Here is a 16,500-nt window from a genome sequence, read left to right on the forward strand (position 1 = left end):
AGGAAAAAAAAGCATACTTGTGAGTGGCTGAACCAAGAGAACAGCAGCAGAGCCTTCTGCTTTGTTCAGTTGAACAAAGGATAGGTCATCAGGACTTAAACCAGTCTTCAGTAAAGTTGGCTATATGAGAAGGCAGATGAAAAGCCGCCCTGCATGGCTGGGTTGTTGCAGCAGCCTTGTCAACTCCACAACTACCTTGCCATCTTATCCTGACTAACATGAAATTCAAAGCCAGGCTGGGAGAGGGGAGGCCAGTAGTGATATTTTTAATTTTACATGATGTTCTAGACTCTTAATGTAGACCTTCCTGAGAGATGGCTTTAGAAAATGTACTTACATGATAAAATTTTCATTGAGGCTGCAGGTGTTAAAGGAGCCTTTTGATAACCTGGTGGCTGGAGATGATTAATATAAATATATGGGGAAAACAGCAACTCATGGTTGGTAAGCAACTTTATTATGAAATGTGGGAAATAGGCATGGCCCCTCCTCGTTTTACTCCCCTAGTAAAAGTAGGAAACAATATCCTAAATAAAAAGATCCTTCAAAAAATGTTAGGATGAAAGTATTGAGGTTTGCATCTCAGCATTTGAAATGCACCAGACTTTACTGGGCACCCGGATCATTAAGCAATGTGTCCTATGACCATTGTAAAACATGGTAAACAAGCTGCTAAACTTTATTCCTCTATTTCTATAAAGAACTAATATTTTGAACAAAAATACTGGTCTTTCCCCGGCGAGGTGCAGAATGACAATTTTTGTGCCCGTGTCTGTTTTGTGAGCAGCCCAGCTTAGAGCTCACACTGTGTCTACTGTAACAGCTTTTTCTAAATGGTGTTCCACTTTTTTCTCTTCCAGGATTGGTAGACTAGCAAGCAGCGGTGGTTTCCAGCGTGTTGGAACTTTACCATCAGCCCCACTTGTAATCTTGTAGACGGCTGTGGCTAAAGGTGAAAAGGAAAATTCTCCATGTGTGATAAACCAAAAACTAGGAATCAGCCATTAGGATTTTAAATGGTTGAGATTTCAGGAGGTAGTTCTGTTGCTCCATCTGATACACAAGTCTACTTAAAGACAACCCCCTCTTTATAGTCATAGGTGAGTAAAGAATCACACGCTATGTTGATTTCTTGTTATTTTTTGCACAAATTACATTCTGTATTCATACAAAACCAAAGTAAGTATTCTGACAAACTGTACACATAGAAACAAGTTTCTGTCTGGAGGTGAACTGAAAATCTGTGGAGGTGCTCTGTCTCACAACACTTAAAAAAAATTCCAGCTCTTCACAAAACAAAGTAGGTAAAAGAAGGTGAGGAAAACGGGTGGAGGGCACAAAACAGAAAGCTAGCTACAATACTGCAGCTAGTAGCAGTTGGATTATTTAGGGAAGGACCCTTGTTAGGAACTAATGCACATTCAGTTATCCCAGTTAAGAATCCAGGTTTGTGGTGTTGCAGGATTACTTTGAGTCCAGAGGAGCAGTCTGTTTAAATACTGTCCAGCAAGGACTGGGTGTGACCCAGTCAAAGCCTCTTCTATCGGCCTCGTCCACCACCCCTAGATGCTCCTCTTCTTGACTGACCTGAGTTCATGTTATTTCCTCTTCCCCAACTACTTCCACTCCTCCCTCCTCGGGAAGGGTTGTTGCCTCCTGCAGGGCCTCCACCAAAAGTTTCATCTCTGTGGAATCCATCGTGATGGTCTCCATCTAAAGAACTAGACCTCCCAGACTTTGGTGCCCTCTGCGAAGGTCCTGAATTTCCTCGTCCTAAAAATGAAGCACAGAGGGTTACTGATGTGGAAGTCTAGGTTGTGCCTCTCCTCAGACATACCACATCTGTAGTAAGTTCTCCTGTGGTATCAGCATTCACAGACCAAATGTGGTTGAGACCTGTAATGTTACATCTCCTCCTTCTATATGATTTTTCTTACATAGATTCAATGTCTCCATTATAGTGCAGAAGATGGACAGCAGTCAAACAGTTCTTGGGGACTAAAGGAGATTATCTCTGATACAGTCACCTATCACTTAGTAAGTTAGAACAGTGATAGTTGTGGTGTCCTCATTCTTGTGCTTTAACACCATCTCTGTATTTTTATAGCAATTTCTTTTGTTCCTAAGCAAAGGCTGGTGGATCATTTGAGGTGGCTGGTGAAGCCAATAAGTGACATTACTGTTTTGTTCTATTTTTTTGCTAGAAATAATGGAAAAATTATCTATTTTATGATGAACCAGCAACTACATGACCTCTTAATTTCCAGGAACAGAATTTTCTACTTGTCACAGCTCTTTTTTGTACTGATACATAAATTAATACAAAAAAACACATTAGCTCAAAATAACAACGAGCATTTTGAAGAAAAAATGAATGGTAACAGAGCTTTATGAACATGTGCTACAGCTAAATCAGGATATCCACTTCAGCAAGAGTGATTTTTTTGGTTGACTCTGCTAGGTTCTGTGTTCAGAGCTTATAATTCATGAAGTTTTAATCTTCAGGTGACTTTAGAAATACAAGTGACAGTGACACAGCCCATATATGAAAAAGTATTGGTGGTGTTGCATTTATCAGGCTGTCTGCCACTGTTCTAAACTTTCTTTGATGACTAATGAGTCATCCAGGCACAAAAATGTAGGAGTTAGCAATTGTTTTCACTTCAATAAGGAATTTGGTAAGAGTTATCACAAATTATTATCATATATCATCTCTGTTTATCTTAAAGGAATCTTTAAGATTTGGTAGGATGCTGGCTCAGTGAGAAGCACAACATACAGTTTTGAAATATTGATAAGAGAAGTTTACTAGCAGAGTTTTATTCAAAACATTTGTGAAGGAATGATAAAACCTGCTTGTTAATACAACACTGGAAATACAGTCCATGTGGAGGATGACTGGCATACAGTTAAAACTAAATGAGCTTCAGGACAACAATCAGAGAAGGAGAAGGAAATTAAGTGGCATCAAAGCTGTGCAGTAGAGGTCTAACAACAAGAAGCTGAACCCTAGGCTGGCAGCTCAACATTTTGAAGCAAGTGAGAAGGACCTCAGTCACTGATCACTGCCTAACAGTGGAGAGTCAACGTGAGGACATGAAAAAAAGGCAGCATTAAAAAAGCTAACATTGGCAACCCTGAGATATATGAAAAGAAAACTCATGGAGAACTGTGCACGGTGCACAGGGTGACTGTGGGAATAGCATGCACAGTAACAGGCCCTGAACCTTCCACTAAAGCCACAAGAATGTGTTTTGTGGGTTGCAGTAGCTGGTTGCATAAAAATGCCTTGTGATCATTCAGTAGTTGAAGTGGGAAATGGGACAGCAGGAGCTATAGGGAAAGAATGGAGAAAACAGAACAAAATCAAGTGAACTGCAGCAATCCATAGTTAAACCATATCTTAAATAGTGTGTGCAATTCCTAGTTACCTTGTTTAATTTACAAAAGGATAAATTAAAACTGAAAATAGTATATAGTAATAAGGACAGTAAAAGATACAGAACTTCCCAGAAAACAGGTCAGCACTCTGAAGAGAGAGTGAGGAGAGAAGAAAACTCAGAGAAGAGCCAGTACAGATTGGAAATGGTAGAGTTTGATGCAATCAGGTGGCATACAGAAATAATAAGGATCAATTTTCAACACTTCCAATTAAAACCCAAGACATCATCGAATGGAATTAGTAAACAATAGGCTTAAAACAAGAGACAAACATTTCCCTTCCTTTTTTTTTTTTTAAAAAGCATAGTCTACTGCAGTTAAGTTTTAGAGCTCTATCTGTAGATGTCAAAAGCTTGTATGATTCTTAAAGCAATTACAGAAGCAAAGTCAGTAAGTCACCAAACTACAGATCTTGATTGCTTTAAGAGAGCATTCCAAGGACAGATCACTACAGACTGAGCGTTCTTAACACTCTTCCCTCAGTACCTGCTACTGGTTATTGCTGAAGGCAAGATACTGAGCTTCATGGACTTCTGGTCTGATCATGGATTGCCATGCTTGCACTCTTACAGTTAGAGAACTCAGAAGAAAAGATTGCAAAAAGTCAGGATTCATGAAGTCCCACAGAATGAAGGCTGAGACTTGGCCTCCACTGCTGGGAGCACACATTCATGGCTGCTGCCTGGAGCTGAGTGTAACTTTGGATCTTATATCAGCACTAAGGTTAATATTAGCTCATTATTGTTATTATTATATTAAATTGGTTTTCATTTCAACCCACAGGTCTCCATTCCTTTTCCCAATTCCCCCTTCCGAGTGGGGTTGGGTGATGGAACAGCTTCTTGAATCATAGAGTAGAATCATAGAATATGCTGAGTTGGAAGGGACCCATCAGGATCATCAAGTCCAACTCCTGCCCCTGTGTAGGGCACCCCAAGAATCACACCACATGCCTGAGAGCATCATCCAAATGCTTCTTGAACTCAGGCAGGCTTAGTGCTAGGACCACTTCCCTGGGGATCTTGTTCCAGTGCTCAATCACCCTCTGGGTGAAAAACCTTTTCCTGATATCCAACTCAAACCTCCCCTGATTCAGTATCCTGCCATTTCCACTAAATCCTGCCATTGGTCACAGGAGTGAAGAGCTCAGGACCTGCTCCATCTCTTCCCCTTCTGAGGAAGTCAACAGCTGCCTAAACTGTGACCAATATTAACAAATAACTATTCTGAAAACTGGAGAAAAAAAGCTCTTAGTTTTCCAACTGGATTAATGGGGAGCCAAGAACTAACTGCTCTTGAACAGGACAATAAAGAAAAGAACTGTATGATGCTGGAAAGAAGATTTGGATTTGATGTCCCAGAAAATCCCTCTGTTATGTTCCTATAAGATTGGTCTTGAGTTGCACAGATGGTAAGATCAAATATTGATCAGTTCAGTTGATGAAGATTTCTGGATAAGCCTGATATTGGAAAACATGCTGCTGTTACCAAAGGTTTTCAATACAAGGGGCTTTTTACCTTTGCCCCTCTCCTCTGGAGGTCCACCTGGAGCATCCATTTCTCTGTGGTCAGAGTTCCCTGGTCCATCATGCCAGGGACGTTTACGTGGTGGCAATGAGGCCATGTCCATGCCCTGGAGCGAAGAAGAGCGTTCTCTGTTAGCTGGAGAATGCCTGTCATGAGGAGGGTGATCTGGATGAGGACCTGAGCATGAAGAGAGAAAACAGGATTATAAGTAATGTTCATCTGATCATGTTCCTCATTTTTCGAGGCAGTCACATAAATTTACATACTTTCCACACTATTTGGCACACAATTTTAAGTTACAATTACATAAAACTTCCCCACCCCATCCCAACAGGTAAACAAGCAAAAATCAGATGAGTAAGTTGTAAGAAAGCTAGAAGTAAGACAGGTTTACAAGATGATGAGAAAGAAAGAAGTGACAGATCTAAAGTGTTCTTTTCAGTATTAAAAATGTTCTTATCTTTTGGAGACAATTACATCTTAATTTATTGCTGTGTCATTTGCACCCATTTTTTCCATGACATCTAAAAGTCACTTGCAAACAACAGAGAAGATGCCACCTAAGAGAATTATTTCTCCTACCATTAACAGACGTCTCAAAAAACCCCACGAGATATGCTTCAGTCACTCAGAGGTGACAAAAACGGGCGGTTCTGGGCTGTACAAGAATTCCACTTAAAATCAAGACTTTGAGGCCACAATGATTTTTTGTTCAGTGACACAGTTGCATTTAGAGCCAGTTAGAATCATAGAATCATCATCAAGGTTGGAAAAGACCTTCAAGATCATTAAGTCAAACAGTTACATTCCATATAATTAAGTTTTCCCTAAATTTAGAAGATCAAAGAACTGTGTTTTGCTTTTCCTGTGGTAAAAGTCTGCTAACAAACATATGAGGTACAGGAAGAAGCGGTGACTTGTTTAAAAATTTGTGGGTAAGTGTACTGTATTGTAGAAGTATCGTAGAAGTCTAGTCCATTACGTAAAACAAACCTCACCAGTTTTTTTACCTGCTTCTCTGTTTCCATCCCAGGATTCTGGTTTCCGCCCTCCTTCAAAGCGTGGAAATTCATCTGGAGTAGGAAGTAAACCCTTCCGGCCTCCTGAGCAGTAAGAGATGCAGGGGACAGGAGTGAGAAGAGACATTTTTTTAACAGAAATACTCTAATATGCCCAAGAAATCTCTTTGCTTCCTTATCCTGCATTTCACTGTGGAAGAATCTTCCCCTCACCTCTCAGAGCACCACGGCCTCGCCCCCGAACACCATGGTCCCTTCCTCTTGAGTTTTCATCCGGAGAGTCAAAAGTGTCATCTGGCACAAAATCTTCAGGGCCAGGAAAGCCATCTCTCCCTCGGGGTCCCCGGCCCTCATGTCTTGAGGGTCCTCCTCTTCTGAAGCTACAAGAGAGAACATGGCACAAATGTGGTTTTTAGGCAGAATTTAGACTGGGAAACTTGAGTCAGCTTCAGTTTAATAATAAACTTATTTCTGAACCATTTTACTTAACACTATAGCACATACAGTTACTAGAATAGGATTTGTAGCTGGAAAGGTGCTTTTTTTCTGCCTTTGAGCACTGTGTATTCATTTTTATAGTTTTCCCTCATACTTCCTTCTGTTGATCATGTTGGTTTTTCATACAAGAAAATTATTATCAATGGGGAAAAAACAATCTGAGTTATAGATACAAGGTAAAGCAAAGTTGAAGTGAACTTCCCTTAGCTGTTGTGATCTTACTTTTCCCCCCTTCCATTTTAGTGATAAACTGAAAAAAAATACAAGCAATGATAGTCATGGCTGAACCAAAACACTCTCACATATCATTCCTATTGATTTGGGATCCTTCTGCTAGAACATTCTCTTTTTAATCTATTCTTCTAAAGATACAATTTTAGTAACTGACTCTAGACTGCCCTTGGCTCTGTAGGGATGATAACTGCTGAGCAGCATTCTGCAACTGGAGGAGCAGTTTATCTAACTGCAATAATGAAGAATTTTGTTTTGCAAAACGTAGTTATGACAGTAAGGTTGACCATTTCCTTCTAACATGTACCAAGGCATCAGCACTAATTCGGTCTGATTGGGTTCTGCATCTCCTCTGAAATGAGTATAGCTCCTCCAGTGTCACACCAGGGGTTTTAGCAGAGGTCTTCAGAGAGAAGAACAGCTTTTAATGAACTGCTGGTGCCATTCCAGGTAAGCCTCCAGATGGCTGCATGGATGCCAGTCACTGTGTGTTTCCAGAACCAGCCTAAGCCTCTGGGTGCTGGTACCAGTGCACAGGCCTTGTGTGCACAGCTGCAGCTCTGCGGGTGCGCAGGGCAGCGCCCGGGATTGCCTGCCAGCCCAGTTTCCCTGCAAGAACGGGCAGATGTTTAGGTGGTGCAGGCACACGGGTTCAGGCATCCTCAGGTGCCAGCCCAGGCTGCTCCTGCCCAGCCCTCAGTGGCAGCACCACTGGTGCAAAGTCACTTGGTGCCCCCCACCTCCCCTCTCTCCCATGCCCAGGAGCTGCAGGGCCCCCTCCCCGGCTCAGTAACGACACAGGGCATCCTATTACAAGCAAAACTTTAGATACTTTTATTTAGAATTTTAACAACATTAACCTTTTAATTACAAATTTAAATATTTAACAGTAGTCATAACACAATACAATATTTTTAGACTTTTACATTTTATTATTATTTTTCATTAGAAACAATAGGTCTGTCTCCACCTCCCAGAAAACAAACACAATACAGAGAGGAGGCTGCTGTGCCTGTAGAGGTACAACAGGATGGAGGGAGTGCTGTGTATGGACAATGAACCATTTTACATTATCCTGGATGATTTGGGAAAACAAACTGAACAGTTTCAGGTACAAATGGTTCAAATAACCACATAGCAATATTATTTAGCATTGAAACAGCACAGTCCTCTAGGTGTTCCTTAGGGGGCCTCCCATTTTAATACTGACATGGTGTGATTCTGCTTAGCTTGAAAACTAGCATGGTTTGCAACACAAGGTCCTACAGCTGGTAGGAATAGGGCCTTTGCTTTTGTTTCCTGGCCACATTATGGACACAGCCAGGTTCTGAAATCTACCATACCTATGCCTGACATTGCCACAGCTCCTATCACTGACATGTGTATCCTTTGTCACTTTCTCATATCAGTCACATGTACAACCCTGCCTTGCATAGGGCTCAGTTTGACTGCTCTCAGATCATCTTCCTTGAGGCCTAGGACCTTAGTGCACAGAACTACACACTGTGCAGATGAGCAGGCAGGAAGAGGCAGGTCTCTGCAGTAGAAGCATCATATTGATATGCACAGGTAAAATAAGAACAGGACAGGGATAAAAGGGATGGGAAATTAGAAACACACAAAAACACACTTCCCTCTCATGCTTGATCAAACCAGTTGCAATAAAAATTCCAAACCAAGTCAGCTAAAGGAGTGGTTAGATTCATAAGTTTCCCTCAGCATCTGCAGTAAATGGCATCTAATTCACCTTTATGCAAAGGAATTCATCAAGTTTGCAAGCACAATAAGCCTTTTATAGCCCTGTGCTGATTCCTTTTAAACAAAACTCTGTTCAAACACTTGTAGTCTGACAAATAGACTCCTTCTAGTTCAGAAGTTGGGTCACAAGATTCTTGGACTTTCTTCCTGAAATCTTATTAAAAATCAGGATCATCAGAAAATATTTTCCAGTTCCTAAGCATTTCCAATATAAGATCTGAAAATCCCAACTGAACTTCTCCAAGTGTTGTCTGCTGTGTGTTTTAGAATTCCACAATGCAGACCATTCAGCTTGGAGTCTCTATATTTACTTTTTAAAAATGGCTTTTCATTGTTACCTTTTTTTAGTTACTGTTCATTTCTTTTCATACTCTTCACACAAAAGGAAGGTACATCTTTACAGAACTAGGCAGAAAATAGCTAAAAGAAGAGCTGTATAGATGCAAAGTAAAAGGAATGTAAGAAAATTATCAAAAAGGCAACTAAAACACATGAGATTCACATTATGTGGAGACCACAATGCATTTGTACATGTTCTCATACATACAGAGTTGGTGGTCAGTGAGAGGCTTAGACCTTGGAGGCCAAATTGAACTTGTCTGAGCTAGCATAAATCTGGAGCAATTCTGATGACAGTTAAACTTGGTCAGTGTAAATCCTCCATATTTACATTGGTAACTAGAAACAAATTCATCCCTTAGTTGTTTATTTGGAATTGTGAGCAATGACATGAGCATTGCTGTAAATGAGATTATTTTTTAGTTCTTCACGTGGCATTAAGAAATAAGTCAGGAAGAGAAATAAAATTTCTACAAGCAAAACTATGAGAAAATAGTCTCAAGAGTCCAACACATGCTGTAAGCTCTGCCCCTTATATTTGATAGTTGGATCACTGAGCTCCTGCTCCTTACAATCTCACTCTACAGTCTCTACAGTCATGCTGTAGATTGTGACTGGAGACAAAGTCTCAAAATCCACTTCTAGTGTTCAAAAGTTTGTCACTTTAACCTTCAAGTCTCCTCTCAATTTTCATCAAACGGTCTCATATCTTCATCCTGTGTAACTGGATCTTCTCTACAAATTTCCTCCCTTCTCTTTACTTACTGTTTAAAGACACGGAAGCTGCTGTGTACAATGACCATTTTTCAGGTTTTCTTCTATTACTGTATGATTTTTATGGACTCTAAAGTCAGGTATATTAGAGTTTTCATTTCCTTATTGGTTTCCAGTTTATAAATCTGAAATAGATAGACTCCTTAATGAAAGGAAACCAGGAAAAAAAGAGTTCCCACCATTTACCCTTCAACCCAAAAAGATGAGTAGATTTATTCTTACCTCTCATCTCGTCTTCCGCGGAACCGTGCATCCTCAGGATCCCGTGGATATCTATCATCTGAAGGTCTCCGTCCTTCCCAAGCACCAGGAGGCCCACGGTTTGAACCTCCTTCAAATTCCCTGTGATCAGGAGGAAAGGGAGGCCCAGGTCCACCTCGTCTCCATTTTTCATCTTGCAATGGTGGGCCTCCTCTCCCCTCAAATTCCCGTAATCGATGGCCAAATCTCTTATCTGGATGGAAGTCGTCACGGAAGTCATCTGGTCGATCAAAGTCATCATGGAAATCTGGGTGAGGTCCTCGTCTATCTGGCATGCCCCTGCTGTCTCTACCATCACCCCACTCCTGGCCACCTCGAAACAACCCTCTCTCAGGCCCATGATCAGGACCACCACTGTTCTGGTCATGCCTTCTATCTGAGAGAGGGCCCATGTGATGGTTTGGTGGACCACGGGAGTCACCTTGAGGAAAAAAATCATAGCAGATTTCTGTAATGTTTTCTGAAAATGCTCTAGGATGCTCTAGTTCATACAAAGCAAACAGCATACATTGCACATTAAATAATTTTGTGGGGAAAACTTCCTCTATATTCCAACCCAAGTCTATGGCAGCTTTCCTCTCAGCCAAGGCCCTGTGCTCTGCTGGAGCCTCTTCTGTCTAGAGGCACTGCACTGGAACAGCCTCTTTTAGGAGACTTACAGAAGTACAGACAACATATTTAATTACCTTTATTAAGACCAGGTCCTTGGTTGTGAGGGCCAAGACGACCTTGTCCTCCCTGCTGCCCCAGTCCTGGTATCAGTGGTGGAGGACCTGGGTTCTGCCCGTCCTGTGAGCAGACAAGAAAAGCCCCATGAGCTGCCATGCCTCCCAACTTCTGCTTTTGAGCATTTTGTAAGGGGGCGAAATGATTTTCGTTAGAAACTGCATCTTCACAGGTCTTAAAGCAGAAACAGATGATTTTTCAGTTGTTTCAGCCTAATTTTTCAGACATTCACATCAATAATGCTTTTCAGTCACTGCCTGAGAAACAGAATTTTATGGACTGGTATTTTTACCATGACAACCAAAGATGACAAAGCTGTTCTAGCTGCCTCTTGGAGAAGGTGAGGAAGCTGTGTATACGTGCTTGAAAAATAAAAGAGCTGCATAAACCAAAGACTTCCTTTGGAAATGAACAGAAAAAATACAACAATGAAAAAAAAATCAAGAATGTCAGAACAGGGGAGACAACAACAGAGCCATAAGAGAACATCTATAAACTTTTCTAAGCTGTTAACATGGAAATGCATGGGTTTCAATTGTAACATGCTGACAAAGTTTGTGTTTCTTAATTCTAGGACCAAAAGAAAGTACCAACACTGGGTCTAGTGCCACGAGACAAGTTGTTCATGGGTTGTAAAGCAATGACCAGGCTAAAGGCAGAAGCTGCAGCCATTTGCTTTTCTCCAGCAGAAACAGTGGAGTAAGCAGAGTTTAATGTAAATTATATGATTCCAAAGAAAAAATAAAGTATATAAAGGTCTTTTGATATTGCCTCTCTTTTGTTGTGAATTTTAAAGGATAAAATAATGTACGTTAAATTCAGCTGCTGTCAGCCCCATGAAAGACTTCCACAGGTACCATGTTTGAAGTGTGGTGACACTGGCTGCAAAACAGCGTGGTTGAACTGTCCAATTCTCCCTTCACAAACCAAAGTCCAGACTAAAAGTCACCACTTGGGGCTTTTACACAATAGGAACTAAACAGTGTGTTGAAACTTGCAATATGGCTACACAAAAATTCTTCTGTTGATGTAATAATAAACCAAACCACAAAACTCATACCAGAAAAGCCTAAACACAGTGTATTTTTTTTCCTGGACTTGTGTAACATGTAAGATTTAGACTTGCCTTCATATTGGCTTGTAAAAAATCTTCCAGACTGCAATTATTTGTAAATACTTAAAAACCTACACCCCATCATTGTCTTTGTACTCATACTTGGACTGCTTAATCTCTCCATGAATCCAAGTGAAATATAATGTTCATGCTCTACATTTATTTTTGAGAAACGTGACTTTTTTTTTTTTGCAGAGAAGCAGTAAGGTCATTTGCATATTTCCCCCATCATCTCTTGAAATACTGAGGATTTTAATACTGAACTGCAATATAGGTGGTATACACAAAAAAGTACACAAACATATACCACAAACATCAAGTACTTTTGTAAGGACAGAAAAAACCACAACAAACCAACCAAACAACAAAATTGAAAGGTCTGGCTGCTCCAACACCTATTTAAAAAAAAAAACCCAAAAGACCTTCCTAGTGACTGAATGTTGACTTGAGTCCAGAACAAATGAATTCCTGACGAGGCAAGATCCAGCTATTACAGTGCTCCTGCCATTCTTGAGCAAAGCTTTGCTGCAGTTCCAACATTTTACATAGATTTTACATATTGAGCATCCTGGTCTGGTGGGAGGTGTCCAGCCCATGGCAGGAGGCTGAAACTACATGAACTTTAGTTTTCCTTCCAACCCAAACCTATGATATGGTTACTTACAGTATCTTTACTGAACTTCTTAACTTTACACCACTAGTGTTTAACCAAAGCAGCGTTTTTTAGCTCTCAATGAGTATCCTTAGCACTTAGTAAAATCCTCTATTCCAAAGGAATCATGCTTTGGCAAGAAAGGAAGACAGAACCACAACACTGACTTTTCACAGGACTTTCATTTCAAAATACAATCTTGGCCACACATTGGGCTTGAAACAGCAAAGCAAGTGTGCAGAGTCAGGCAGCAGAGGAGATGCTGCACACTGTGCTGGCTCAGGGCATCCTTGGTGGGGGCACCTGGGGTCTCACACCCCTCCCTCTCCTGCGGGTGTAGGAACCCCCAGGATGGGCTGGGGTCTGTGTGGGGAGATGAGCTGAGGCAGCAGAACAGAGCTGCTCTGTGGCACCGGCGTAGCATTCTGTGGGTGTGAGTGGCACAGCCATTATGTGACAGTCATCTGTATCAAACCTCTGCACTGAGAAGGGAGAGATTCTTTGTATTCATAAGAAAAATCTGCATTTCTTCTAAAATACTGCACAAGCTTCTAAAATTTGTCTCCATGTGGAAAAGACTTGACCTGAAGCATTCACACCTCACTCAACCACCCAGATTAGATCAGCACATCTCAAATCCAAATCAGCAAGAGTGAAAGAGCTCCAGAGTATTCCTGCCAACTTGGGAATATTTATCCATCTGCATTTTCATACCAACATGCCTCTCTCCAGAACAAGCCTTTGACAACCACATCTTAAGCAATTTCCTTCTTTGTTTCCTTTCAGGTCTGCAAGAGGCAGCAGGATGAGACTTGCACCTCACCACACCCTGCAGCAACACCTGCTCCCCAGGGCACAGCAGAGGTAGTGATGGCGCCTTCCTTAATGGTACCTTATATGGAGAAGAACCTTTACCAATAGATGTAAATGCTTATCATCAGTGTCACAAGCCCTTGATAAAGCAGGTACCACTGCAAAGGAAGGCAAGTGATTTGTACAAGTTTACAGAAGATAAGTATCAAATTCAGAACAAAAGCTTTAGCTTGTCTCTGGAGGCCTTTATAGAGGAACTACTATTATGTTAATATTACAAACAAGCAGACCAGAGCAAAAACTGACACCACAAATACAAATTAATTTAAAAATCTCTAAATCAATACTGTGTTTTTGACATTTCTTTCTTCTGTTACTTACTACAGTATTCAGTAAAAATGTCAACCTTTGTCTGACTAGAGTAGCACGAACACACTAAAAGCTGCACAAGAAAGGAAAAATGGTCAAAAATACCTTGCTTTATCAAACTTGGATATGCAGCATGCACTGAAAACAGCCAGCCTGGTAAAAGGAACCTACTGACCATGAACTGTAAGGCAAGGACAGCTCTGCACACGTGTGTAAACACACACCCCCCCCTGATTGGGAGTTATTCTCAAAGCACAACTTTGGTCTCCCTGGCTCAGCAATGACAGCACTATGCAAGTTTATGTCAAGATAGTTGTGGAACCAGCTCTGATTTGCTTAACTCTGATGCTTTTGAAAACCCAGCAATAGTGACACATGACCAGACTTCTGGAGGGAATCCATGCTGATTTGTAAGGAAAAAATACTCAAGTATACCCACCATTTTTAGGCTACTCTGCCTCAATCTGAAATAGAATCACTGAGCTAAAGCTCATTTCAATGTCATCACTCACTGTGACTAGCACTGGGCTACACACTCAGGACTTTAACCAAACCTGTCTAAAGTTTTAAATAGAAACCACTGAGTGCAAGGCTAGAAGAGTTCATTCTGTTTAAAAAAACCCACACATTTTTTAAAACTAAGTAAGTGGAATTTTTTTCCAGACACCTCCTTTGAAATTCACCTTAAAGCTGAAGACAATCAAGAGGAATTTCAAGTAGAGAATCAGTGCCACACGGACAGGAACCTGTAGGAGCTGATCAGTATGGAAAGCTCCACACTATCCTGGCCCGAGCCTGTAGCTGGGGCTGTGGAGTGGGGCTGAGCAGGGGGCATGAGCATGCACAGCTGAGCTGGGGAACTCCCTCCCACCCCCCCCGGGCCCCCTGCCAGGGTTGCAGGGCTCAGGGATACACGTCCAGGCCATGCTCAGCACTTCCAGCTCACTGCTTACCCCACCAGCCCTGGGCTACTCCTACCCAAACGTTTCCCCAGCCCTGTGCTCCCCCCCCTCATGCTTCTGGGCACATGGGTGTAGGAAGGAGCTAAGGGTGTGCAACACCAGCCCCTCAACCTGCGCTCCAGAAAGTGCAAAGGTGGCTCAAGGACTCCTGTGCCAGGGTGAGACAGGATGCTGTGCTTCTCTGTGCTTAGTTTGAACTGGCACGTCCAACGAGACCTACACCAGCTCCAGGTGTGTCAGCATCTATGGTCAATTCATCCCATAGTTCAATTAACTGCTCTGGGACAACAGAGTTGGCAGTAACTTGCTTTAATTAATACATAAGAGTTTTCTTATGTTCATTTTGCTTAAAATCAACTTTTATTAGTGCTTAACTACTCCCCAGGAAATTCCTCGTTTGAGACAGTTCACCGTCTTTACTTTAAAAGCACTGGAGTTTCTCTCGAGGTTACAGATTTTTCATAGCAGACTGATTTCTGTACCAGTATTTCCAATAATCCCTTTTCTACAGGTACCTCTGCTGTTCCCAAACTACGTAACTCTTCCCATTGTCATTAAAGTTCTCCTGGGGCCTCCCACCTTGCAAGAGCCCTCAGCCCCTCAGATCTTGTACTTCGCATTTCTACTGCGTGTTCTTACTGTTCCCATGTTCTTAACACTCTTCTTGTTATACAGACCAACACGTACCTGATTGAAGGGGGGACGAGGCCCATCACCCAACAGAGGCGTTTTCTGCTGCTGGAAAGGCAGAGGGCCCTGGGAGGGGTGCGGCCCCCTGGAAGGGTTCGGTTGTCCCTGAGGTCCTTGCATGTTTCCTTGAGGCCCTACCAAAGAGCCTTGTGGAGGTCCCTGCTGGCCTTGTGGACCTGGTGGCCCACGCAATTCTTGTGGTGGTCCTAACATTGTACCTTGAGGCGGGGGTCCCTGGAGGCCCCTCATCTCCTGAGGACCATGTCCTAGTAAACCACTTTGCATATGAGGACCTCTCATTTCTTGTGGATGACCCATCATCATCCCTTGTGGAGTAGGTCCTTGGTTATCTCTGGGTCCTGGTGGACCCTGCATCCCTCTTGGATTAAGTCCCATCAAAGGCCCTTGAGATATAGGGCCCTGCATCCCTTGAGATCCTGGAGCTCCTTGCATGCCATGAGGAAGAGGTCCTTGCATTCCTCGGGGACCAGGTGGCCCTTGCATTCCTTGACCACCCGGGGGACCTTGAGGACCTAAGTGACCTTGTGGGCCAGGTGGACCCTGCGGTCCCAAATGAGTCTGAGACCCAGGTAGACCCTGTGGTCCTAAGTGGCCTTGTGGGCCGGCATTACCCTGTGGACCTGGAGGCCCCATCGGCCCATGAGGACCAGGATGTCTCTGCATTCCTTGATGTCCATGTAAATCCTGAGGCCGTGGCATTCCTTGCGGAGGCCCTTGGGGGCCTGGTGGTCCTTGTGGTCCCATGAAGCCTTGTGGACCTGCAGCTCCTTGGTGTAATGGAGGACCTTGAGGTCCCATTTGTCCTTGGGGTCCTGGGGGTCTGAACTGTCCTTGTGGACCGGGAGGTCCCATCTGAGGCATATTCATTGGCATCTGCTGAGGTGGAAGGGGTTGCTGAAATCCTTGAGGCATCTGTGACATTGGGCCTTGCCCTGGAAAAGGCTGGGGTCCATGAAGAGAGCCTCCTGGAGGTGGTGGCTGAACTTGCTCAGCTTGCTTTTGTGCAAGTCTTTCAATCTTCAATTGCTGTCCAAAAAAGAGATCCAGAAAATCAACTCAGCACAGAAGTACACGCAACAATTAAAAAACAGAAGCAACTATCTCATTTCACAGGAGGTTAAAAAGGTTTGCTGCTTTTCTCTTAATTAACGGAAATACAACTGAATAGATCCCCAGACCAGTCCTAGGTTAATCAAATGTGGGGCCTCACTGAAGGTTTCACAGCATCATGCATGAAGTCAAATAAATACCCTACTCAATTAGGTGCTGTTTGGAAAAAAGGTGAGAACAGTGTTTTAAAAGCCT

At 42.5% G+C, this 16,500-nt stretch overlaps 1 protein-coding gene across 2 annotated transcripts in view; it reads right to left on the bottom strand.

Moving 5' to 3' along the window:
• Positions 1–1,140: 1,140 nt before the first annotated feature.
• WDR33 (WD repeat domain 33) overlaps positions 1,141–16,500 on the bottom strand; it is a 54,751-nt gene continuing 39,391 nt past the window's right edge. Inside the window, exons 16-22 of one of the 2 annotated variants that reach the window (XM_009993523.1) lie at positions 15,172–16,221; positions 10,535–10,637; positions 9,810–10,068; positions 6,201–6,367; positions 5,979–6,071; positions 4,960–5,145; positions 1,141–1,773 (exon numbers count right to left, since the gene is read on the bottom strand). In XM_009993523.1, the coding sequence (XP_009991825.1) occupies positions 1,541–1,773; positions 4,960–5,145; positions 5,979–6,071; positions 6,201–6,367; positions 9,810–10,068; positions 10,535–10,637; positions 15,172–16,221 (2,091 nt within the window). In that variant the 3' untranslated portion in view covers positions 1,141–1,540. Of the gene's footprint in view, positions 1,774–4,959; positions 5,146–5,978; positions 6,072–6,200; positions 6,368–9,809; positions 10,270–10,534; positions 10,638–15,171; positions 16,222–16,500 lie in introns of both variants that reach the window. The other variant, XM_009993522.1, reaches the window with a different exon arrangement.

The sequence above is a fragment of the Chaetura pelagica genome, unplaced genomic scaffold, assembly GCF_000747805.2.
Source record: "Chaetura pelagica isolate M959 unplaced genomic scaffold, ChaPel_1.0 scaffold192, whole genome shotgun sequence".
NCBI classification, from domain to species: Eukaryota; Metazoa; Chordata; class Aves; order Apodiformes; family Apodidae; genus Chaetura; species Chaetura pelagica.